The 26290-nt window shown below is 41.1% G+C and overlaps 1 protein-coding gene and 1 long non-coding RNA gene across 2 annotated transcripts; both read left to right on the top strand.

The window, feature by feature from the left end:
- The first annotated feature begins 6078 nt into the window (after positions 1–6078).
- On the top strand, positions 6079–12783 carry LOC120544187. Its single transcript, XR_005636472.1, has 3 exons — positions 6079–6206; positions 11339–11428; positions 12581–12783. It is a non-coding gene; the product is annotated as an uncharacterized LOC120544187 (long non-coding RNA).
- A 5732-nt stretch (positions 12784–18515) lies between these two features.
- LOC120544159 lies at positions 18516–22759 on the top strand. Its single transcript, XM_039777758.1, has 4 exons — positions 18516–18649; positions 19340–19551; positions 19828–20472; positions 22655–22759. Exons 2-3 carry the CDS (start codon positions 19518–19520, stop codon positions 20466–20468), a joined length of 675 nt encoding a protein of 224 aa, XP_039633692.1. The 5' UTR covers positions 18516–18649; positions 19340–19517; the 3' UTR covers positions 20469–20472; positions 22655–22759.
- Positions 22760–26290: the final 3531 nt, after the last annotated feature.

The following is a 26290-nucleotide window of genomic DNA, read 5'->3' as shown; positions in this document are numbered from 1 at the left end:
AATTGAGTAATAACATACTAAGAATGATAAAGTCCTGTTATTTCTATTGTTTAAAATAGGGATGATTTAAAAATAAACTGAATTTATATAGCACATGTTAAAATACAATAAAATCTCAAAGTGCTTTACCAAATAAGTAAAATCGATCATAATAAATAAATTGCAATAGCAAATGGTCTGAAATGCATTAGACATTAGTGGAGGACAAAATGTTTTTATTTGATTTATTTTTTGCTTCATCAGTTTAATGTAGCCTATATATTCTTTTTATTTTTATTTAAGCAGCTGCAGGGATAATTTTGTATGGAGAGTTAATCTCTGATTCAACCTGCGAAGCAGAAGGTGGCGCTAATTTGCACACTACACTGATTCCTTACCGCTCTTTGGAAAAACACAGAAGAAGAAAAGTTTGAACAACGCAGCAATACTACTAATCATATTTTACTTAACTTTGTATTTGCTTGCAAAAATTGTTGAAGAAGACTGAGAAGAAACTGACCCTCATTAGAAAGATGATGGAGACCACATTTCCCCTACGCCGACAGACCATAGTGATGTCCTGCCCACCAGTGAACGACCTCATGGACCTCTGGCCTGCTCTTAAAATAGAGTCTGAGGTAATATGGATCAGCTCTCTCTTTTAAAGTGAAAATTGTGATTCTTACTCATTTGGCTGATATTTTTGCTTTATGAATGTGTGCAAGATTCTTCAAATTGAACTGTTTTTTTAATAAGTGTTGTTGCTGTATTCTCCTCTGGCTGTTATTTCTATGTAGTTGTATGCAGAGTTCCAGCGGATTACAAATCAGAACCTGCCCAACACGTGCTATGCTGAGCTTGACCGCTATCTTCCTCGACTGATGACCTTATTCAGACGGAAGGCATCAAAAACTGGGAAGACAGCAGATGCTCTGGCTGAAATTTTAAAAATCCATGATGAACAGGTAAATAGATTTTTACATTATTCATAGGTTGAACCAGTAGAACACTGAACAGGTTCAATGATTGAAATGAGCTTTTGACTTTCGCAATTAGTCCACTTTGTTTGCCATTTGTCTGATTGCATTAAAGATGTTAACAGGTTATTTGTGGACATATGTTCTGTTTGGACTGTTTAAAATCAGCTTTATGTAAACTCTTCAGTATATGCAATTCTGTTTTTATCTGAATAGGAAATCCATGACATACACACCAAGCGCACTACTGTTCTCCACGTCCTTCCTGTGTATCTGCGTGAGGACGTCTCTGGATGTTTAAGAACCTGCACAGTGAGTCTCCTTAAGTCACTAACAGATTCTGCTGTGTATTATCTAACCCGTAAATACTAACATTTTATTCAATGTTCAGTAAAACATTTTCTTGTAAATGTCCTTGGTTTCAGTCAGCACTTAGATTCTCTGGTATTTTGGCTGATTCATGTGTGCAGAACATGGATCTTATGTTTTTCAACTCTTACAATGAGACCCAGGTCTCTTTTGTAAAAGTGGTATTGGATTTCAATGGGACTTGGTTAAGGAAAGACAAATTATGTCATCTGTTCTGTTCCATGTGTTAGTTTGTGATTAGTATCTCTTTTTTCATTCATTCAGGATGAGTCTGATGAGCCAGAGCTTGATGGTGTTGCAGTGGGCCTCATTACTTTCATCGGTGACCATGACGCAAAGTCCAGTTCACTACCACCCTGTGAGAATCACTGTCGTCATTGAAAGTGATGCCGTGGTCAGCCTTCCCAGACTTGGCGATGCCTTCCTGGTAATCTGTGGAGTGATCTATGCACTACACCTCAGCTATCCCAAAGCACTGACCAACACTTTTGAATTCACTCAAAAGATTTAACTTGGTCTAGAAAGTGGTAAACTATCCCCGAGGTTGCAGACCCTCAAGAATGAATTAATGATGTAGAAACTCATCTGAAAAAAAGGCTGCAGGGTAAAGCATTATAAAAGGCTAGTTCAAAGTTATCTCCTTTTGTCTAAATAATGCCTCAAAAAGTTACTGCACTACTGCAGGTGTTCAGCCAATAGGCCCAAACTACTCAATATGCCTTTGTTCTTATTAATATAATGCAAAAGTAACGCTAATGTTTTGTATGTTTTAATGTTTTTCTTAACCATTGTGGGCTGCGCAAGATGACTCACATTTCACTGTGCATTTGATATGGTTTGTAAAACATTTACATTTTAGAGTTTTAAGTGAAAATGTTCTTAAACTCTATAGAATATTTGAAATTTCATCCAAATTGCTGCCCTGTCGCCTTACTCAGGAATTAGCAAGGAAGCCAAAAGCAGTGTTTTTTCTTTTATAGCTGTAACGAACGATAATTTCATTTTGGTATTATTGTTTTTGATTACTCCGATTATTTTCCTGACTATCTGATTAGTTGTCTGGTCAATATCAGAAATGTGTGATAAATATTTATTTCCTAGGGCCTTAAAGAAACATGCCTACCGTATTTTCCGGACTATAAGTCGCTCCGGAGTATAAGTCGCATCAGTCAAAAAATGCGTCATGAAGAGGAAAAAAACATATATAAATCGCGACGGGACTATAAGTCGCATTTATTTAGAAATGTATTTCACAAAATCAAAAACTACACAATAGCACCCAGAACAACAGGCTGAATACGGTAGGGTTCCGGTATGTTAACGTAACACATTAACAGTTATTAAACTATACAATAGCACACAGAACAACTACGGCGGTAGCGGCGTAGCGAGCTAACTGCACCGTTGACAAGCCTCTCCCAGCAGCACGTTGTTCAAGCACCCATGTGTGACTCGTTCCTCCAGCTCTGGCCATCTTGCTTTCAGCCCGCGATTAGCCGATTAGCTTTCTTTGTTTTCTTCATTGCATAATCACCTTTCGCCAGTCCCTCACAAGTTTCTCCCTTGTTTCAAACTTTCTTTCTGCTGCTTCGATACCGTTTTCGCTGCATATTTTACTACCTGCAGTTTATCTCTTTTCTCTTTCTCAGTTGTCTTTAGGAGCAGCATTCTAGTTGTCACAAGCATAGAGGCCTCTTGCGGCTGTAGATGGTAATGTGTTCAGTATGAATTAACATTTAAAAACATGTTAAATTATATATATTTTGATATACAAGTCGCACAAGTCACAGGACCAGCCAAAGTAGGAAAAAAAGTGCGAACTTATAGTCCGGAAAATACGGTACTTATTGGGATTTATTCACAGTATCCCCCAGAGTTAGATAAGTCCATACATACGCTTCTCATCTCTGTGCGTTATCGTGTATCTCTGTCTGGCCGCACCCATGCCTAGCTTAGCACAGATCCTGGAGGTATCTGGCTCCATCTATGCTCCTAATAAGTGACAAAATAACGCCAACATTTTCCCTATTTACATGTTGTGATTTGTACAACATGTGCTAAGCTAGCTAGCAGTGGGTCGCCGCAGAGTTACAACACACACTGAGATGAGAAGGGTATTTATGGACTTCTCTAACTCCGGAGGATACGGTGAATAAGACAAAGTCCCATTAAGTCGTGTTCGTTTAAGTGACCAGGAACACATTTGGAAGGATAGGATCAGAGAATTTTGAGTTTTTCTTCTTAAAAATCTCTCAAATTTATTTATTTATTTAATATACAATTAAAGTATATAAGTATATTTTAAAATTATTTTTTATTTTAATTTATAAATGTTTTTCTATTTCATTTTAACATGTAACTGTTCAAAAGCAGACGTTCACGACTTTAAGATATATTAAGTTAGTTAAACTTAATGTAAGTGAGGTAATCGGTTGCCTAAAATTTTTAAGTTTTGAATCACATGTTTTTAAGTAAACAAACTCAACATATTTGACTAATGTGTACTTAAAACAATGACAAAACAAACTAATAAACATTGGAGTTTTATTAACATAAAAATTGTGTGGTTGTGTACTTATTTTTTAAGTTCTGTGAACTTATTCCTGTGGTTTGAAAACTCAAAACTGTAAGTCATAATAACTGAAAATAATTGAGTTCCCTTAACAGAAAACTAAGTCATATTAACTGCAAATATTTGAGTTGAGCTAAATGAGCACTTTTAATTTAACTGTTATCAAAAGGTACAAGTAGCAATTCAACCAACCTTTTAAGTTCGGAAAATTTTGACTTTTAAGTTAATCAAGTTAAAAAAAGTGAGGCAACTGATTGCCTCACTTTTTTTGAGTTCTGGTAACTTATTCGGGTTTACAGTGCAGTCTTCTTCACCTGTCTCTACTTGAGCTACTCGTACCTGGGCAGCGAGATCTCCTACCCACTCAAACCCTGCCTGCTGGAGGTCAGACGCAATGCATCCCGGGAGTCCAGCCGCAATGCATCCTGGGAGTCCAGCCCCGATGTATCCTGGGAGAGAGCGCTGCAGCTGATCGACAGGCTGAGTGCCGACATGCTGCGGATCAACGCCGAGCCGCACTTCTTCACCGAGGTGTTTCAGGATCTGAAAAAAGAGGGACAAGAGAGGGAGAAGCAAAAGAAAGAGAGGGAGAAGCAAGAGAAGGAGGGGGAGAAATTGGGAGAGAAGGAGCGGGAGAAAGAGAGGGAGAAGCAAGAGAGAGAGAAAGAGAACAATGGAGGAAATGGCATCGATGATCTGGATCGTTAACTGTACATACACACGGTGACATAATTTCAACTTTCTGATTGAAGCTCTGGTCGCTCAAAATGCTCAAAATGACCAAAATGCGACGCCGACAGATTTGCTGCTCCTTGCAGCTGAGAGAAGCTTCCATTGAAAATGAATGACTTCCTGTAACTTTAGAAGCTCAAGTCGGCCACAGTGTGTGCGTAAAGTAAGAGAGAAGAAAAGAGGAGACCACTACGTCCCCCCCTCTCATTCCCCCTGCTCTGGTGTTTCCCCTCTCATTCCCCCTGCTCTGGTGTTTCCCCCTCTCATTCCCCCTGCTCTGGTGTTCCCCCTCTCATTCCCCCTGCTCTGGCGTTTCCCCCTCTCATTAACCCTGCTCTGGTGTTCCCCCTCTCATTCCCCCTGCTCTGGCGTTTCCCCCTCTCATTCCCCCTGCTCTGGCGTTTCCCCCCTCATTAACCCTGCTCTGGTGTTCCCCCTCTCATTCCCCCTGCTCTGGTGTTTCCCCTCTCATTCCCCCTGCTCTGGCGTTTCCCCCTCTCATTAACCCTGCTCTGGTGTTTCCCCCTCTCATTCCCCCTGCTCTGGCGTTTCCCCCTCTCATTAACCCTGCTCTGGCATTTCCCCCTCTCATTCTATACTTCTCTTCTATAGTTCTCTTCTATACTTATTTACTTCTCTTCTATATTTCTATACTTCTCTTCTACAGTTATCTTCTATACTTCTATAGTTCTATAGTTCTCTTCTATATTTCTATAGTTCTCTTCTATAGTTCTATAGTTCTCTTCTATACTTCTATACTTCTATAGTTTGTTCTGTGGATAACTGACATTAATGCTGAACATGTAATGCACATTGTTGTTTTATCTACATCTTTGGGAAATTACAGGATTTTAACTTTAAATACATTTCTGTATTTTAACATTTGCAGTTTTTGAAATAAATGATCATATTTTGCAATAAGTATGTGTGTCTGGATTAAAGATTAATACTTATGTAGGATATAAGTGAAATTATTTTTTATAAAATGGTTTGGTAACGTAAAGTAAAGTATTATTAAAAAACGATTAACTGTATTATTACCATTAGTAATTATTATGGTTATTATTATTATTATGAATAAATAGTGTTCAAGTGATTCTTTGTTTTCTGTTTTGTGTAAAGCTCTTTGTGACTGTTGTTAAAGAAACTAGTGTTATTTATTATTAAAATTAAAAAGAGACACAGGTAAAGGTAAGTTCTGTTTAAATAAACTCATTAAATACCTAATATAATACATATAATATATATTATTAAACAGCATTATTTAAAACATTTTTTATTCACATTATTAATAAGATTAGGAATCGTTTTGAAATCCTTTTCATTAAACTTTGCCTCACCTGTAGACCGCCCCGCCCCCTCTGGGCTTCCGTAGGTCTCCTTGATATAGCCCCGCCCTCCCTGCTCCGGTAACTTCAGACCCGCGAAGCCTAACGGCAATTCTGCACCAGGGATCATTCTTCCTCCCTAAATTACCGTTTTTTCGGACCAAATGGAGCCGCTGCCCGCTGGAACTGTGGACACACTAACGGAGATATGTCGGTGTTACCATGGAGACAGAAACGGAGACGTTTCGGGTGAGTTTTCTGTGTTTGTGTCTACTTCAAAGGGAGTGTGTTTTCCCCGCGAGTGAACAGGTGATTTCAATCAGCAGAGTCATGAAGTTACAGTTCCTCTAAAGAAAGGAGAAACTGGTCCTCCTCCATCTGAACTTCACTTACCAATACTTTATTAGGATATATATTTCAATTTGTTATAAATAATTTACACTATTTTTAAATTTAGTATGGCCTATTCTGATTGGCTATTGCTTTTTTTTAAATGTAATGATGCAAGATATTTCGTTGACTATGGCCTTAGTGCCTTTTCAATCTAATGATGCAAGGTGTAAAGAAAAAAAAACTAAAAAAAAAAATGATGCAAGGTGTTTCGGTGACGTATCCCTTTATAGCCGTTAGAGCCGTTAAAGCGGTTAGTACCGGTAGAGCCGTTAAAGCCGTTAGGTTAACGTCTCCCCAGCCAAACCGTCTCCGCCTCTCTCCTCCATCGGTACCGGTAGGTCTACCTCTTGTTTTAAAAAAGAACTTAAAGTTCCAGAAGTTCTTTTAAAAAACAAAAAAATCTTCTAGTATTCTCTGTCTGTCTCTGTGTGTCTGTGTGTCTGTGTGTGTGTGTGTGTGTGTGTCTGTGTGTGTGTGTGTGTGTGTGTGTGTGTGTGTCTGTGTGTGTGTGTGTGTGTGTGTGTGTGTGTCTGTGTGTGTGTGTGTGTGTGGGAACACACAAGTATTGTGCTACCTATACCCTTAAGAAGTGAGTATTGTGCTACTTATACCTTTTTAAAAAGTGAGTATTGTGCTACTTATACCCTTAAGAAGTGAGTATTGTGCTACTTATACCCTTAAGAAGTGAGTATTGTGCTACTTATACCCTTAAGAAGTGAGTATTGTGCTTGTTAAGTGATATTGTGAAGATCTGCTGCGTGTCACTGGTCCGTGAGTTTGTGTCTTGTATTGTACTGCATATATTTGTGTCCCTGTACTATTTTTCTTCATGTGGACATAAACGATTAAAATGTGTGTGTGTGTTTGTCTCTGTCTGTGTGTGTGTGTGTGTGTGTGTCTCTCTGTGTCTCTGTGTCTATGTGTGTCTGTGTCTTTCTCTGTAGCTATGTTTCCATCCACACATTTTTATCCGAATTAAGGGATATCGAATGAAAAATGCAGTCATGGAAACAGTAAAATCCGACTGAATTTCATGAATATCGACTCAAAGAAAATGCGTTCGGTCTCATCGGCTTTTCTCTTGATCGATATACGGCTTATGCGATAAACGCTGCTGGAAACGTTATTTGCCGAATAAATAATGAATTGCGATTAAGTTTTAGGTCATTTTATGGTTGCAACCCGCCAGGCCAGCTGACAGTCTTTCCTGGGCCCGGGACGAGATAAGCTTAGATGGGCCCCCCGCGCCCAGATCTCTCCTTTTTCCTTGCTCTTCCTCTCCCCTGCTCTTCCTCTCCTGTTCCTCTCCTCTCCTGTTCATCTCCTGTACCTCTCCTCTGCTCTTCCTCTCCTGGTCCTCTCCTATCCTCTTCCTCTCCTGCTCCTCTCCTATCCTCTTCCTCTCCTGCTCCTCTCCTATGCTCTTCCTCTCCTATGCTCTTCCTCTCCTATGCTCTTCCTCTCCTATGCTCTTCCTCTCCTCTCCTCACATCTCTCACTGAAATTAATGTGATCAGTCTCTGATCCATCCTGCTCAGACTCTCCGACAGGGCAGCGGGCCCCTCCCGCATCTCTCTCTCTCTCTCTCTCTCTCTCACCGGTAGCCTGACTCTGTCCCTCCGTTGCGAGGCATCACTCTCTCTGACACCTGACTGCAGCTGGATCTCTCTCCTCTCTGTCTCATCCTCTCTGACGGAGCTACCAAACTCAACTCTTTCTGTAAAAGAGAACGTGTTGTGTCAGGCTTTTATACGAGCTAATGGACGTTAACATGAGAGCTGGCCTGTTAGCTTACGTTACAAGGCTCGTAAACGTTGGCTGCGCTGTTTCTTACCTTGCTCTACGTTGACAGTTCCAGCTTCACCGTCACCACCTTTTTTTAAAAATATTTGTTTAGAAAATCTCTAAGGCCTCTATTTTCTTCTTCTCTTTTCCTTCCTTTTCTGAGCACCGGACTTGTGCTGACCGGACTTTTTGAGCATACTGAACTTCAAATCTACTGAAAACAACATCAACTTTTGATAAGGGGCCAAACCATTTTTGTGTTGGGGGTGGGGGGGTTCTTGACCACTATTTCAAGGACAATTAGGAAGAAAACAAATAAAAAGCTTTTATGTAACTCAAATATTACATATTTTTTCCACAAATAGGCCTATTTAAAAAAATGTTTTTCAATTATTCCATAATTTAATGAGGGCCCAGTTCTGGGCCCCCAGTTCTGGCCCCCCCCCCCTACTGTGGGCCCGGGACAACAGACCCGTTTGTCCCCCCCTATCGGCGGGCGTGCAACCCGCCACAAAACGAAGAAGTTTCAGTTCATTTCCGCCCAGTATTTCAACTCTTCACACATGACAGGTGTCAACAAAAACAGATGTAAGCGGACAAACGAGGAGACAATATACTTTTTAAATTTAATTTACCAGAAAAATATAACAGCTATTTTAGATAGCAAAAATCTAAGAAACGCCATCATTTATCAGGAGCTCGCGAAGGAAATGACCAACAAAGGTTACGACAGGGACATTCTAAAACGCTTAACGTGAAAAAGCTTAATGTGGTTTAATGTATCTAAACAACGATCAATTATCACCAGATTTATCATGGTCATATCTTGTCATAAACACTTAAGCCTGTCAAAACAACTAAATCGAAATCCAACGATTATAGAAGTTATCTCACGTTAATGTTTTCTTCATTCTATTCTATTCTGTCTATTGACAAGTGGATGGAAACTTAGCTTGTGTGTGTGTGTGTGTGTGTGTGTGTGTGTGTGTGTGTGTGTGTCTACGTTAAAGTAGTTTATTAGTTATTTTTCCGTTATAACTGACTGTCAAACTGGATAATAGAAAGTTCATTGTAGTTCAAGTACGTTCATACAGGGATAGTAGTATGCAGCTGTTAAATAATATCACATCCATACAGGGATAGTAGTATGCAGCTGTTAAATAATATCACAGCCATACAGGGATAGTAGTATACAGTTTTTAAAACATAATAAAATATATGACACACTGGTATCGGATCAGGACTCGGTATCTGCTGATACGCAAGTTCAGGTATGAGAATCAGTATTGGGAAGCAAAAAATGGTATCGGGCCATCTCTAGTAATAATCAGTTTATTACTTTTAGTTTACTAAGATAACAGTTTATCTTATCCATCTATCCATCTATGCATCTATCTATCTATTAGGGGTGGTACGGTTCATTAAAAAAACATCCGAACCGCTTGGTTCGCTAGTCTCGGTTCGCTAGTCTCGACTCGCTAGTCTCGGTTCGGAGCGTGTGTGTGCCGCACGGTTCGTCAGTACACTGTTAATGTGCACTAACCTCTTACTGCCGTAGTGCCCACTTTCGACACCTATGTTAAAACACTTACTGGAAATGACGAGTGTGAATGAGTGTGAGGATGAATTTGACGAATGCAACCCATGGCAGCTGTTTAGACGATCGCATCAAATGGGTCTTGCTGCTCCCGAATTTCAAAACAGACTTTAATGGCGGCTCGTTCAGAATACGATCTCGTACGAAAATAGTTCACCGAAACGTGTTTCTGAAAACATTTTAAGCGAAAAATAGGCCATGCTGTTGCTGAATCTGTCTTCATTTCAAATCGACAAAGGTCAGTTTAAAAGATTTTCATCAGATTTTGAGAGGCACCAAGCCGACCGCTCCTCAAGTGGAGTGGGGTGCCAATTAATATATAATAATAATTAATAATTAATATTCGAATATATTCAAATATTTATTAATAATATTTTGACCATTAAATGCCTTCAGTTTAAAAAAAAAAAAAAAAGTCAGACCCTGGATTAAACACAAACCGTATTCTTTCGACAGGAAGTTCGCAGCTTTCACCGTAGCCTCCGTAAGTGGTCTGATGTTTATACTCGTGTGTGTGTGTGTGTGTGTGTGTGTGTGTGTGTGTGTTTTTTTGTGTGTGTGTGTGTGTGTGTGTGTGTGTGTGTGTGTGTGTGTGTGTGTGTGTGTGTGTGTGTGTGTGTGTGTGTGTGTGTTGAGCCGGTGTGTGTGGGCGGTGTTGCCAACTTAGCGACTTTTTTTCACAAAAGCGACTAGCGACAAATCTGGCGACTTTTTGTAGAAAAGACAGCGACTTTCTGTAAAAAAAGAGTCGCCAGTATTGTCCAGCGAGCACGCAATGTATTTCTCTCCTGTGGCCCTGAAACAGTCCCCTCTCTCTTCTGTTGTGTGACTGAGGAGCAGCCCCCCCCCCCCCTCTGTGCTCTCTCCTCATGTGCAGCAGCACTGAGCGCAGGCAGGTAGAAAGGGGAGAAGGGACAGGGTGCGGCGCCGGTGTAGGTAGGACAGACAGCGGAACGCCACGGGAGAAAGACGCCGCTGAGCAGGCCTGGCCCTGGTCTGGCCTGGCCCTGGGCCAGCCAGCCTTCTTTGAGAATTAGGGGGGAATTCACCGCTACCGAGCCACGGCCGAGAGACGTGTGTCGCCGCGACGTGTAGTTACATTTTGAAATGCGTGAAAAAGCCTCGAAATCTGAACTGAAAACAACGTTTACAAGCAAACGCATTTACAAAAAATCATGCCCATAACAGGTTCGAATATTAAGGGCTGGCTAATATTCGTTCGAATATCATTATTTTATTTAATATTCGAATGATATTCAAATAACGAAGTTCGGAGTCAAAGCCCTACATATGATGAAATAAAACAATATATAGAACTGCCACTGTGTGCATGTATTGTGCAACATGCATTCAATATGCTAATTTTAGCTATATATCATATGCCGAAGTATATTCTGGAGAGATTAAAAGAAAATATAACAAGAACCGTACAGAAACGAAAACCGTGACCCTAAATCCGTGATACGAACCGAACCGTGGGTTATGTGAACCGTACCACCCCTTCTATCTATCTATCGGTCGGTCTGTCTGTCTGTCTGTCTGTCAGCCAGCTGTGTTCAGTTCTGTTTATGTATTGAATGTGTTTGTTTGTTGTTGAATCCCACAGAAGGAGTTCCAGAAGAAGATGAACACTAAACCTGTCTGATAGAAGAAGTTCACCAGACAACAGGATGTCCTTCTTTAATCCCCTCATCAGGTAAGAAGACCTCAGCTGCTCAGTAATGCTGCTCATATTTCTGGTCATTAAAGTGCCATATTATGTCTATGTTTCAACAAGTTAAAATAGGTTTATGAATTCTTACCTCCCTCTGTTACCCTCTGTTTTAGTCCGTTTCAGAGTGTGCTGTTTCTGCTGCTCATTACATATTCATGAGCTGCTGCTCATTTGCCCACGCCCCACTCATTAACTGTTACCGTGGTAACTGGGAGTGTGTAGAGTAACTGTCGGTACCCGATCTGTGCTGCCTGCACGATCCATCATGTGCATGCGCAGATGATAATCCTGTTTTACGAGGATTTACGACACTGTACGATCATAGTTGTAGCGGTCTGCCGTTAGCCTCCACCGGGAAACTAACGTTATTTTAGTTAACAGCTAATTCGGCTTACCGCTAGCTGAGACAGCATGTAATAACTTTAAAAGACATTAAATTACATTACATGTCATTTAGCTGGCGCTTTTATGCAAAGCAGCTTACCATTACTACATATGTCAGAGGTAACACACCTCTGGAGTGACTAGGGGTTAAGTGCCTTGCTCAGGGACACATTGATATATGTATCACAGTGGGAATCAAACCTAGATCTCCCACACCAAAGACATGTGTCATACCTACTGCCATCACCAGCCCTAAATACCCTCAAAACCTGAAAATAAAATCCATAACAGCTGTTAGATCAGTTCTACTTTACTTGTGCTCATTTTAAATCCTATCAATCAATACTTGTCTTTATTGTTATTACTGTAAAGTCTTAATTTAGCTGTAGCCTGCTTTTCCCAGTGTTTAGTTTGACTTAATGTTCTTTTAGACTGAATCAAGCTGTCCGCTAGAAAAACAGTTTTATATATATACACCCAAAAACTTAAATACAGACAAACCAGTTAATTTAATGCATTTATTTTTAGAATGCCAATCTGTAATATAGCAAATATCTATTCATCTCTTTGTCCTCGGTCTCCCTGCTTGTCCCCTCATCTCTCCCTCTCCCCCTCATCTCTCCCCCTCCCTCTCCCTCTCCCTCTCCTCCTCATCATCTCTCCCTCTCCTCCTCATCTCTCCCTCTCCTCCTCATCTCTTCCACTCCTCATTTCTCCCTCTCCTCATCCTCATCTCTCACTCTCCTCTAGAGGTCGACCGATATGGGTTTTCTCTGGCTGATGCCGGTCTTTAGAAATCAGGGTTAGCCGATAAATGCTGCAGATTAATTTTGGCCGATATGTGCTTCCTCTATTTGAAAGATAAAATGTAACACTAATATACACAGAATTTCTGAACAAAAACATTTATTGAACACTTCACCAATCTACACTTGTATACTTCAATTAAAAATGTATAATGTAAAAACATACTGTATATTGTATAAATAATGTATGAAAAATATATTAAACGAAACCGGTAAGAAGAAAATAAACTGTCAAATAAACTTTTAAATGAAAAAATAAAGTTTAGTGCACTTGGCATTTATTAAACTTCTGAGTATACAAATCTGCAAGCTTCACAGAAAGTGACATGTTATTATTAATCTTAACACGATTTCCTCCTAACTCCTGTTGAATCACATCAGACTAGGGCTATCTAAAGTCAATTCTTGTTCACCTTGTTTGTTAGCTAGATCATTGTTCATTTGTTGAAGTGTTGTATCTGTGTTTTGGGGATCCTACTGTTACATGTCCTGTTGCACTCATTAGGATCTTATCTGAGCAGATTTCTGTCATTCAAAAATCTCTGAGTTGTTATTTAAAACTTGTCCAGCCAATTTAATAAAATGAAGGGTTTTATTCGTGCTTGAGTCCATAGATGCAGTTAATGGATACAGGCACGGAGAACTGAAGGCTCTGTTAGCAACGATTAGCGCCGTTAGCGGTTAGTGCCAGTTAGCTCCGTTATAGAAGTGGATGAGACTGCCACGGACAGGGGTAACAACCAGACTCTGATAAATGACATTCGGGGAGCTTCCACAGCGGTGTGGCTGCGGTGTTTTGTACGGTTTTATTAGTACAGTTAATCCCAAGGCAAGAACACCAGCAATATGCTACTACTAACGGTAGCGTCTGAGCCTGAAGTGACTGTGCGAAACACACAGTGCAACAATTCACGAGGGGAGGGGCTCGAGGCAGCTGGTCTGAGTGCGCTGTAAAAAATGTCGCAGATTCATGTTTTTAACACTAGGCTGCCCGCAGATGCGCCTGCCTATTAATCGGCTTGATATACTGGGATATTGGCCGATGCCGAATATGTAAAAATTGGCAATAATAGGCCAACCGATTAATCGGTCGACCTCTACTAGGGCTGGACGATTTTGGATAAAATCAAAATCACGATTAATCGAACAAGTTACCTCGATTACGATTATTGAACGATTATTTAAAAAAAAAAAAAAATTATTTTCTTATACTGTAAATATGTTCACGTTTATTTTTTCTAATGAAAGAGTGCATATAATCCTATCTTTGTGATTCTAAAATAAGGAAACAACACACGATAGCAATTCATGCGTTTTTATTAAATATTTCAAACAACTGAACTGAAATCTACAACAGTAGATTTTACAATGAAATAAAAACGTCTTATAAAGTAATTTAAGTTTTAATGTAAAAAAAAAACTTTCCTAAAAATTTAGAAAATAAAGAACTTTTAACAATAGTTCTTTTTGTAAACAAAATTATGGTAAATTTTCATCTGTGGCCTGTGGTCGACTGGAAAATATGCTGTCTCAAGACACCTGTTGCACAGCTTCCATTCATAGTCAATGTAGTGCAATGTAAGGCTCAAATATGGGTCCATCGTCCTACTTGACCACAGATCAGATGTGGCTGCAAAGTGCTTAACAGACTTAAGTTCAGCAGCTACTTTTTTACGACATGTTTGGTACTTGTTGGGCAGCGCAATTTGGGAAAAATAGTGTTGCGATGGCACAGTGTATCTTCTGTCGAGTGTTTTAACGAGTTGTTTAAACCCACTGTGCTCCACCGTAGCTATGGGAGCCATGTCCTTCGCGATGTAGTAACTAATGGCGTCAGTTATTTCTCTCCATTTTCTTGAATCCTTTTCATATTGTGTAGCATTTGTAAATGCGTGTGTTATCGACACCTGCTTCGTGGAGGCACTTGTTGCTGGGCGATTGTCAGCCTCTCTTTTTTTTTTTTGAGCCATGCACTGTTCATATTCGGTAATGTGATTGCGCTCCAGGTGTTGAAATAGATTGCTGGTATTACCTTTGGTCACTATAACAGTTTTTCTGCAGTGTTTGCATTTGACTTGAGTTTGTTCGGTGTCGTCTTTATTGAAACCAAAATGTGTCCAAACGACGGACACTGCGTGTTTTTTTGGTACAAGCGGCTGCGGCTCCTGTTGCTGAGTTGACTCGGGGTTTGAGTCCTCCATGTTGCTTCAGTGTCAGACTGGACGGGGCGGAGTCACGTGACTAATCACGCGGCGGCCGGAATATGTTTTAAGGGGAAAGTACATTAACACACAGTGGGCGGCCGCGGAAATATTAATAGGATTAAAAGACCGAAATAACCGACTTGGTAAAATTACGTCGGTTATAGGCTCTGAATTTCGGTTTCGATTATTTTTCCATTAATCATCCAGCCCTAACCTCTACTCTCCTCATCTCTCCCTCTCCTCCTCCTCCTCATCTCTTCCTCTCCTCCTCATCTCTCCCTCTCATCCTTATCTCTCCCTCTCCTTCTCCTCATCTCTCCCTCTCATCCTCATCTCTCCCTTTCCCCCTCATCTCTCCCTCATCTCTCCCTCACCTCTTCATCTCTCCCTCATCTCTCCCTCACCTCTTCATCTCTCCCACTCCTCATTTCTCCCTCTCCTCATCCTCATCTCTCACTCTCCTCCTCCTCATCTCTCACTCTCCTCCTCCTCATCTCTCCCACTCCTCATCTCTCCCTCTCCTCATCTCCCCCTCTCCTCATCTCTCCCTCTCCTCCTCCTCATCTCTCCCTCTCCTCCTCATCTCACCATCTCCTCATCTCCCCCTCTCCTCATCTCTCCATCTCCTCATCCTCTCTTCTCCTCCTCATCTCTCACTCTCCTCATCGCTCACTCTCCTCCTCCTCATCTCTCCCTCACCCCCTCATCTCTCCCTCACCCCCTCATCTCTCCCTCACCTCCTCATCTCTCCCTCTCCTCCTTATTTCTCCCTCTCCTCCTTATTTCTCCCTCTCCTCCTCATCTCTCCCTCTCCTCCTCCTCATCTCTCTTCTCCTACTCCTGATCTTTCCCTCTCCTCATCTCTCCCTCTCCTCCTTATCTCTCCCTCTCCTCCTCCTCATCTCTCTTCTCCTACTCCTGATCTTTCCCTCTCCTCCTCCCTCCCTCTCCTCCTCCCTCCCTCTCCCTCTCCTCATCTCTCCCTTCTGGGGAAAAAGATGTTGGTTTTTTTTGGGTATCTTTAGGCCTTCATTTCGATAGGACAGATGAAGACATGAAAGGGTGAGAGAAGGGGAATGACATGCAGCAAAGGGCCAGAGGGTCGGAGCTCCAACCCATGGGCCGGCCAAGGCCGAGGGAAGTAAACTCCCCAGTGTGTGCCTACCCACGTGTTAAATGCTAGGTTCAGTTAGCTAACAGCCTAATGTTAAATGCTGGTTCAGTTAGCTAACGCTAGCCTCGGGGTGTATCTACTCCACTTATTATAGCAACTTGTACCAGCATTAAATCGTTTTTACATTGATTTAACATTATAAACTGTGTATAACAAATGTACCGGGCCAAACACTGTGTACTTACATTTAAACCATTTTGCCATATCAGCTATGCTCTCTCCAACTCCCCCTTAGGTCCCATTGTTTTTTTAATGAGCCGGGCAGTTGGCCAGGCGAGGGATCAGCATCGAGCAAGGATATGTATGCCTGATGGGAGGGCTAGGGCTTAAATTATACAAGGCTTCGAACAATTAAAATATTTAACGCCACCACACCCATTTCTATATATTCTAAAATGTCCCTTTGATTTCTTCCCACGGCAACACCAGCATGCTACTGCTAACGTAGCGATAGCCTCTCTGATAAATACTGCTTCTGTATACAGTCATGTGAAAAAATTAGGACACCCATGTTTAGTTAACTAAAAAGAGGAATAAAAAAATCGTCTTTTGGAAATTGATCTTAATGCCTTAATTTAAAAAATGAGGAAAAATCCAAGCTTTAAGGACACACATTTTTTTTGTGAATGAATAATGTATTGTAAATAAATAAATGTTCTTCCTTAAAATACAGGGGGCATAAGTAATACACCCCTATGTTAAATTCCCATAGAGGCAGGCAGATGTTTATTTTTAAAGTCCAGTTATTTCATGGATCCAGGATACTATGCTTCCTGATAAAGTTCCCTTGGCCTTTGGAATTAAAATAGCCCCCCCCCCCACATCATCACATATCCTTCACCATACCTAGAGATTGGCATGGTTTTATGTCAGTTAGCTGGTTTGATTTGCATTGAGACCTGATCTTATGGAAAGTAACCCATGCCAATCTCTAGGTGTGGTGTAGGGTATGTGATAATGTGGGGGGGGCTATTTTAATTCCAAAGGCCAAGGGAACTTTATCAGGATGAATAGTATCCTGGATCCATGAAATAACTGGCCTTTAAAAATAAACATCTGACTTATGCCCCCTGTATTTTAAGGAAAAACATTTATTTATTTACGATACATTATTCATTCACAAAGAAAATTGGTGTCCTTAGAGATTGGATTTTTCCTCATTTTTTTAATTAAGGCACTAAGATCAATTTGCAAAAGATGATTTTTTTTTTTTAGTCAACTTAAGCATGGGTGTCCTAAGTTTTTCACATGACTGTATGACTAAGATTCAGTATAGCGTGTGTGTTTTTTGTGTGTGCATGATCCTGGTATTCGAGACCAGTGTTTGGCATATGAGGACAACAGTGAGACAGTGTGAACTAATACTTTAGTATAAAGACGTGTGTGTTTGTGTGTGGCCCAGTAATGGTTTATGAGGACAGAGTGAAACATACAAGGTCATACAGTAAAATAGAGTATGTCACATCACAGTTCTGCTTGATTTTAAATATTGGCTTATAGGATCAAATTTCACAATGTTTTCATCTAGTTATGCCTTTTCTCATCAATATTGTGAATCTGTACAGTAACTGTACGTACACACCGCCGCCAACTTGAGCTTCTAAAGATACCGTAAGTCGTTCATTTTCAATGGAAGCTTCTCTCAGCTGCAAGGAGTGTCAAATCTGTCGGCGTCGCGTTTTGAGCGTCCAGAGCGTCAATCAGAAAGTTGAACTTTGGTAAACTTTATGGTAATGAGCTATGACGCGGTTCAGCGGCAAGCAGTGGCAAACGCCAGCAACCAATCGGAATATAGACGTCCTTCTCGCTGGCTGATTCCGGAGAAACATACGATGTAAATTTTTCTTCCTACCAAGACATTAGTTCCATGAAAATGGAGGAAAATCTCATATTCGCCGTTGCTGGGTTCCCTATCATTCATGATATGACGTTGTTTGCGTATAGGGACCAGTTAACGTTACCTGCTGTCACATGGTCTCTAAACAGTCCTCTCACGGTGAAGTCCTGCACGGATCAACAGCTGGCGGCTGCTCGCTCTGCCTGCATTCTGCTGCGGTTCAGCGGCTAACGAGCAAGCCAACTGCTAACAGAAACCGCTGCGACCAACATACAATACAAATTCTGTCCTTATATATGTAATTTATAAAAGGTTTCTAGTGTCAGTGTACTGGCCGTGCAGTAGCTGCTTGTGCTTTGTCTTCAATTGTGTGTTGAACATGATTGAAGAACGCTGCCACGTCAGAGCGGCCAAAGCGTCAAACAGCTTCCCCGTACTTTTTGACAAGCGTCCTCGACAGGGCGGCCAGAGCTTCTTTGCAGCTCAAGTCGGCGGCGTGGTGTACGTATGTTGAGATGATATTTGAGTGAGTTAGCAGATCATATGAATTTCACCTTCTTTCCTCATGATTTTATCATAATTTAAATTTTTCATCTAATAATTTCACTTTTTTTATTACGCTTGTTTCCATTAACTGTTATTTATTTATTTATTGATAGGAAGAGGTGTGTTTGCATTGGAGCCAATTTGTAAAGGCTCATTCATTTTGGAGTACAGAGGAGTTTTGAAGAAGACTGAGAAAACTGCAGCATGGAATGAGTACACTTACATCTTCAAACATAAAGGAATGGAATATTGGTGAGTAAGCTGAATTGCAGGATTTTATTCTTGATCAAAAGCCAAACCACACATGACCCGTGTTTCCACTATGGGGCCGAATAGTGGCACTGCGATGATGGGGACTTCGGAACTCATGACGCCGCGGATGGACCCCTCTCGGCCCCACTTTGCAGTGGAGACACACCAGTCAAGAGGGGGGAAGTTCTTTTTAAGTTCCTGTCCCCCTCCCCTTACCGCATGGTAAGGGGCGAGAGTTTCGATGTCCGCGTAATCGTAATGTGACAGTTTTTTGTAGTGCGACTTTGTCGTTGGCCCACTTGTTGAAAATCTTTTGTTGTTTTTAACTGTGTACTAGGCTTATGCTCCTCTTCTGCTAGGTTTTAAAAATGCTGCTTGATTTGGCGCTTTCTGATAACGTCACATCCTGCTCATCCTGTTTTCACCCAATCAGCGAGTAAACCTTAAGCCCCACCTGGGAGCTTTTCAGGGCCGATCTGAGTACCTACTCCGAGGCAGGAGAGGGCCCTGAGGGGGAATAATGGGGACACAGACCCGCTCCCCCGGCCCCATATTTTGGCCCGGTTGGCCCTGTAGTGGAAACGGCCCTATGAAATTTCTGTGTGATGGAATTGCTTGCCAATCATGTTCTTGGTTCTGGACCACAATTTTGTCAACATTTTTAGTAACTCATTCTTGTAACTTCTGTAGCATTGATGCTTCAAGTGAAGATGGGACACTTGGCAGACACGTGAATGATGCTGAAAAGCCGACTGCGAAAATGAAAAAAAATAGAGGTGGATGGTGTACCCAGTCTGTGTTGGTTTGCCATCGTTGACATTGAGGAAGGGCAAGAAATAACCTATGACTACGGAGGAGAAAACCTGCCATGGCGTTCTTGGCAAAGGCATCAAATATGCAAGGTAGAGTACATTTGACCAATTGAATCTCTTTAAAAAAAAACATGAATAGTATATAATAAGAAGATCTGTCCTCTGTCCGTCCTCTCTGTCTCCTCTCTCTGATAGGGATATCATAATTTCTTACGGGCCGGATATAATTGAAACGCAGGCCGGAAGTTTAATATGTCAGCTCAATGTCAAATTTAGTATTTCAGCAGCAGATGTTCTACATTGAAATAACTGCCATGTCTCCCTCTTTCATTCTCCTCTGGTTCTCCCTTTTTGCATCTCCATCAGCCTATGGCTCCAACTACAGTCGAGAAACCTGTTCTCCACACACCAGTTGTCTCTCCATCTACAAGTCACATTCCAGTCGTCTCTCCATCTACAAGTCAAACACCAGTCGTCTCTCCATCTACAAGTCAATCACCAGTCGTCTCTCCATCTACAAGTCAAACACCAGTCGTCTCTCCATCTACAAGTCAATCACCAGTCGTCTCTCCATCTACAAGTCAATCACCAGTCGTCTCTCCATCTACAAGTCAATCACCAGTCGTCTCTCCATCTACAAGTCAAACACCAGTCGTCTCTCCATCTACAAGTCAATCACCAGTCGTCTCTCCATCTACAAGTCAATCACCAGTCGTCTCTCCATCTACAAGTCAATCACCAGTCGTCTCTCCATCTACAAGTCAATCACCAGTCGTCTCTCCATCTACAAGTCAATCACCAGTCGTCTCTCCATCTACAAGTCAATCACCAGTCGTCTCTCCATCTACAAGTCAAACACCAGTCGTCTCTCCATCTACAAGTCAATCACCAGTCGTCTCTCCATCTACAAGTCAATCACCAGTCGTCTCTCCATCTACAAGTCAATCACCAGTCGTCTCTCCATCTACAGGCCACACACCATTCCTCTCCTCCACAGTGCTCCCTGAAGAGGTTTGTCAGTACATCTGTTGGTGTAGCTTCAAACACAGGAAATGCTTTAACATGACCTGAAATTATGCTCACTTTCTGCTTCTGTATATGACTCAGTGTTTCCTCTATGGTGATTTGACCGTGGTGGCCCCCCACGGTATCAGAAATAGGGCTGCATTGTTAGAGTGCTTGTCGGAGAATAGCACGGTTACTCGGCAGAAAAATAGAGAAAGGTAAAAAGAGACGCTGTCCAGAGGATAAACCAGTTGAGATTGTGTGTGTACGTCCTTGAGAACTATAAGTCGTATAACTTATGTTGTCAGTTCATTTAAGCTTGGTCTTGCAAATTAAAATTAAGTTAACTGGTGATTTTCGGACCTGCCCCCACTTCTAAAAAAAATCCTAAAGGAAACACTGTGACTTATGATTTGGTATGGTCCTATGTGTATGCCTACTCCTAGTGTTTGAGGCCATTGTTTAATATATGAGGACAGTAGTGAGAAGCAATACTTTGGAACAAAGACTTGCGTGTTTGTGTTACGGCTGTTCGAAAAATTGATTATACATCGTAATTCAATTTTTCTTAGTTATGATGATGTTGATTAAATGAAATTGCTAGATTTTCTCTTCAACTACTTGAGCAACCGCTTAATTACTTCAGCGACTAACCCCTGCTAACATACCTACCGGCTTGTTTACACTTGACTTCAATTCATTGTTATTAAATTGAACGTCGTCGTACTTTTACTCATGTACCGCTGTACCGAGGTGGACAACACGGCTCCATCTGCTCCGCTAACGTCTCCCCCCTCCTACTCATAGTTGTAGTATGTTTACAACCACAACTATCTACCTATGTTACCTAAAATAACAGGAGAGGAGAGGTGTGGAGTTTGACACTCTCTGACATGTTACAATATGTTACTGCAACCTCATAACAGTGTCTTCCTGTCTGGAAACAACATTTCAAAATAAAAGCCAGCGGACAAACAGAAAAAAATGAGCCAGCAGAGTATGAGCATAATTAATTAGCCATGTGCTCAGCAGTTACAATCGCTGCTATAGTCCATACAAGGGCATTTCTACAAGATTCGTGGTCCCTAGACTGCTGCCACTTCCACACTCAATATTTTGACCGCTTTGAGCAACTTACGTAAAATAATTTCTTTGTCTTTTGTTGTTAAAATAATAAAAATAATCTAAATAGATTTTTTTTCAAATATTTTTAGGCCACATTGAACAGTCCTAGTTTGTGTTTGTGTGTGTGCGTTCAGTAGTGGTTTATACATACCTGCAAACTTGTCGCTTTTCGGCGAAAATCGCGTTTTGAATGGGAATGTCATCCACGTGAATAGTGTAGATCCGAAGAGTTTTAAATTTTTTTGGGGGGGGAGGGGCCCGAGACCTGGTGCTAATACGGCACCGATGCCTTAACGGCCGTTATCCACCGGACCGAATAGCAACTCGGATTTTGGTGCCTCATTTAGATGCTACTTAAATGCCTCCCCTTCTCTCTGATGCTCCGAAAACGGACTTTACAGGGTACTGAAACATCGACGCACGGGACGCTAATTACAGTAACACTACACTCGACAGCAGGTAACGTTAGCCTAGCGTTAGCTAGCAGCTGGAGTATATTGCTATATATATTTTATATATGTCAATGGAGTAAACACGGTTAAAATACTGATAACTAAACGTTAAAGTGTGTCTGAACCATAGACAGTATATAAGGTCTGAACAGTCTAGCTATAGCTGCCGTGCCATTGTCTGGAAAAACAACACAGATGTTGCGTTAACTTGAAATTCGCCTCGCCAGCCTTGTGCTGCATTCAAAGTAGTTGTAAAATAACCTTTTCCCATTCAGTGCTTGTTTTTGTCGTTTAACAGTAATTTACTGGTGAAAGAAGTTATTACATTTTTAATAATTCATTTAATTTTGAGCCGACTGTCGTTTGGGGTGTTTTTTATTATTCAACTAACATATAAAAAGTATTGTGTTAGCACTGGGAAAATGTTGTGTTCTCCCTTTTTTCCTTGTCGGGGGGGATGTGTCACCTTTTTCAGGCCTTCTGAGTTTGCAGGTATGTTTATAAAAGCACAATGAGAAGCATATGAGGTCCACTTGCTGGTTTATTGTCATGTAGTGCTTATTGCAGGCTTATGTATACCTTATGTTTTCTTTTCCTTGTATTTTAATCAGAATGAAAGAGACTTCAGTGAAGAGGAGACATTGGATGATGTATGTGATCCAGAATACGTTCCAGGCTCAGAAAGTGACACAGAAGATGAGGAACAAATAAACAGCTTGGCGAACTCAACATTCCAGGTTGCTGAAAAATCACTAATGGATACCTCTATGAACTGTAATGTCACAGATGACACCGTTGACACTGGACAATCTTGCACCAACACAGTACCTTCAACCAGTGTTGTAAGAGCAGGACAAAATTTCTGCTTCATTTGCAAGGATTTTAATTTCAAAATAGCGCAGCATTTCAAAACTCACATAACAGAGAATTCGCCGACACGCGCTTCACACCTCGAGCGGGTACGCGCTACACACGGCGGAAAAGTTGAGAGAAAGGAAAAAGAGACCGTGCTGTGGCATCCATGTGTGCGTGCGTCCATGAGAACTGTAACTCGTATAACTTCTGTTGTCCGTTAATTGTAGCATTGACCAGCATGAAATCGGCATGTGTCAGACTGACCTGCTGGTCGCCAGTCATGGCCGAGCACGGGAAAACCGGCCAAATCTGGTCACCGCCGGTCTATCGGTGCATCTCTAAAAACTATTTATAAAGACTGCCAACATAACACAATACAGTACAGCAGCTGTTAAGACAACCACTCGGTCCCTCCATTACTTCAACAAGAGTTATTCATTCATTTACACTATTTATTAAACTCAGTTTTGGCGTTTAAAAGTCAGCCCAGTGTTTCCTTTAGGATTTTTTTTAGCAGTGGGGGCAGGTCCGAAAATCACCAGTTAACTTAATTTTAATTTGCAAGACCAAGCTTAAATGAACTGACAACATAAGTTATACGACTTATAGTTCTCAAGGACATACACACACAATCTCAACTGGTTTATCCTCTGGACAGCGTCTCTTTTTACCTTTCTCTATTTTTCTGCCGAGTAACCGTGCTATTCTCCGACAAGCACTCTAACAATGCAGCCCTATTTCTGATACCGTGGGGGGCAGAAATGTTGCCGTGGGGGGCCACCACGATCAAATCACCATAGAGGAAACACTGCAGCACCTTGTTACTCACAAAGTCTCTAATGTTTTGGCACGTTCTATTTTTAGTGCTGGTTCACATTCTTTGCAAACCAAACACTCCTTTGATGCCAAATGGCAGCCTAGCCTAACCACCATAGCGGCAGCAAATTTATTTTGCAGCCAGGGGGGGGGTCTAGGCACTCTCCATTGACTTGCGAGCTGGAAAAACCAAACTCTGGCCTGACCAATCACATCGTGTATAGAGCCAGTGGGCGGGGCTTATGGCTGCTGCTGGTGAACAGAGGTCTTCTGAAGACTTGGAGTTCAGCTTTTCTTTGAGAAAAGAACAAAGAGCGGCTCTGAAGTCATTCTTAAAAAAGGAAGATGTGTTCAGAGTTTTGCTGACCGGATACGGCAAAAGTTTAAAGTTTAATCTATCAACTAGCTTCGCTACCTTCTCCGTTGCAATGCCTGGTTGTAGCGCTATCCTATTACGTGCAGAGGGAATTTGAAAGACAACCGTTTATCCCGCCCCCTCGGATTGAGCCCAGCCAATGGTGAGTTCCAAGACCCAACATCTTGATGTGGGTCTGGCTTGTCAGGCTAGCCAAATGGCCTTTAATAATGTGAGACTTTAAATGTCTCAGCACAGCATTTTCCTCTGCTTTGGTCTATGGTCTTCGTGTTTTTCCTTTTGCGTACTGAAAACAAACAAGATGACATACTGTAATTGTTTGTTAGTATGGCTGAGTACATCTTTCAGCCAGATATAAACAATGACTAACCATGACAATTAATGGGAGTGTTGCTGTGCTAGCTGTTTACTAATTGTAATAAATTATGATGTATTTCCTGTATGGGTACGTCTGTAATCCGTAAAACTGTTTCCACTGCAAAAGGTTGCATATTTCGATTATCATTGTTGACTTTTCCACCTACTCCCACCGTAAAAACTTTCTAGCGATATTTCAAGTTTTTTTTTCAAATTTCCAGCATTTCCATTCAGATTTTTTTCATGTGCAAATTGAACAAACAAACCCCACTTCTCTTCTCACTTCTCTCTCTCTCTCTCTTTGTTTGTCTCTGTTTGTCTCTCTGTCCTTGCATGTTGATCTGATGATGATGACCTTTCTCTATAGGCTTAGAAACTACCGAAGGTTACGCACTGGATATTATAAACATGTGTATTAAAATTCAACTTGATCATACCATTATGTACAGGAAAGAGTCCGTCTAAGTGTCCATGTCTGAAAAATGTGTAACAGGAGAGCATAGTAGATGCATTTTATTACATAGTATCTGTTGTTCAATTTTGGAATGCAATATATTGAACATTATTTACAGTTGGTTATTTTTACTGTAAATATGTTCCGACATTATTGAGTACAGCACTCTTTCATTTCCTCATTCAGTCATTCATTCAGTCTGTATCAGGTGCATTTTAGACCAGTTTATCGGCATGAATAAAATAACAGGGTTGGTTTATGAACCATGTTAGGCAGACAATAAAACTTTTTTTCTAAAAACATGGCATTTCCTTGTGTTGACGATCCCGTTGATGAAGAAGCTGCTTTACTTCGCAGGGATTTATAGGTCGTGAGATGATATTGAAGCCCCGATATTTTAATTTTCAGATAACTTCCTATTTGAGTGGTATCGTTTTTCTTCCCAGTCTGTTATGCAGCCTAGGCTACGTAACTTCATATCACTAACGTCACCCATCGTGACTAATGTCACCAACATTGGGGATGTAGAGCATATTAGTAAAACAGGAGGGACTCGCTCTGAAATGTGTTTTAAATGTTTTTGTGATGTTCCCTGGACACAGACCAGTAAGAGCCATTAAAAAGGAGTTACACAGTTGGCTATTATTGCAGGTGAATGTAAAATGAAAAAAAAAAAGGTTATGAATTATATTTCTTTTAAGGATGGTGCTGCAACCTCAGAATGGGATTAGTAGACGTAGTACTTTTTGCAGTATTGCACCTAAATGAAATAGATTATAGGTTCAATACCATTTCACCAGTAATATTATACTTATTATTAAATATGATATACACTATGCATATACGCATTTACTCTAGCAGCAATTACGCAAATTCTTTCTCTTTTGCAGCAGCCGCTGTGTTGCTTTTTTTTAACTCGCTGTTTGTGAGCATGACTATCTCCACCGACCTGTTTGTTTGTGGTTGTTACCATGGTGAATCGTAGTATCATGGCTCCATTCGGGCTGCCTTTTTATTGTGGTGGTGCACGTGCATGAACCAACTCATATCAGCTGTTCTGAAACCTAAAACTCAGTTTCCATCTCAGGGTAAATCAACTCAGACATCAGGGTTACACTCAGTTTGTTAAACCTCCTTCCTGAAACGGGGCCCAGGCCTTGTAATGTTGGTCAGTCCTCTCATACCATTACCTGGTCTGTGTGTGTGTGTTATATGTTAACAGACCTTGTAATGTTGGTCAGTCCTCTCATACCATTACCTGGTCTGTGTGTGTGTGTTATATGTTAACAGACCTTGTAATGTTGGTCAGTCCTCTCATACCATGACCTGGTCTGTGTGTGTGTTATATGTTAACAGGCCTTGTAATGTTGGTCAGTCCTCTCATACCAT

This window comes from Perca fluviatilis, chromosome 16 (assembly GCF_010015445.1).
Source record: "Perca fluviatilis chromosome 16, GENO_Pfluv_1.0, whole genome shotgun sequence".
Lineage (NCBI taxonomy): Eukaryota > Metazoa > Chordata > Actinopteri > Perciformes > Percidae > Perca > Perca fluviatilis.
Note: the sequence above shows the minus strand (reverse complement) of the source record. Positions and strands in the feature narration are given on the sequence as shown.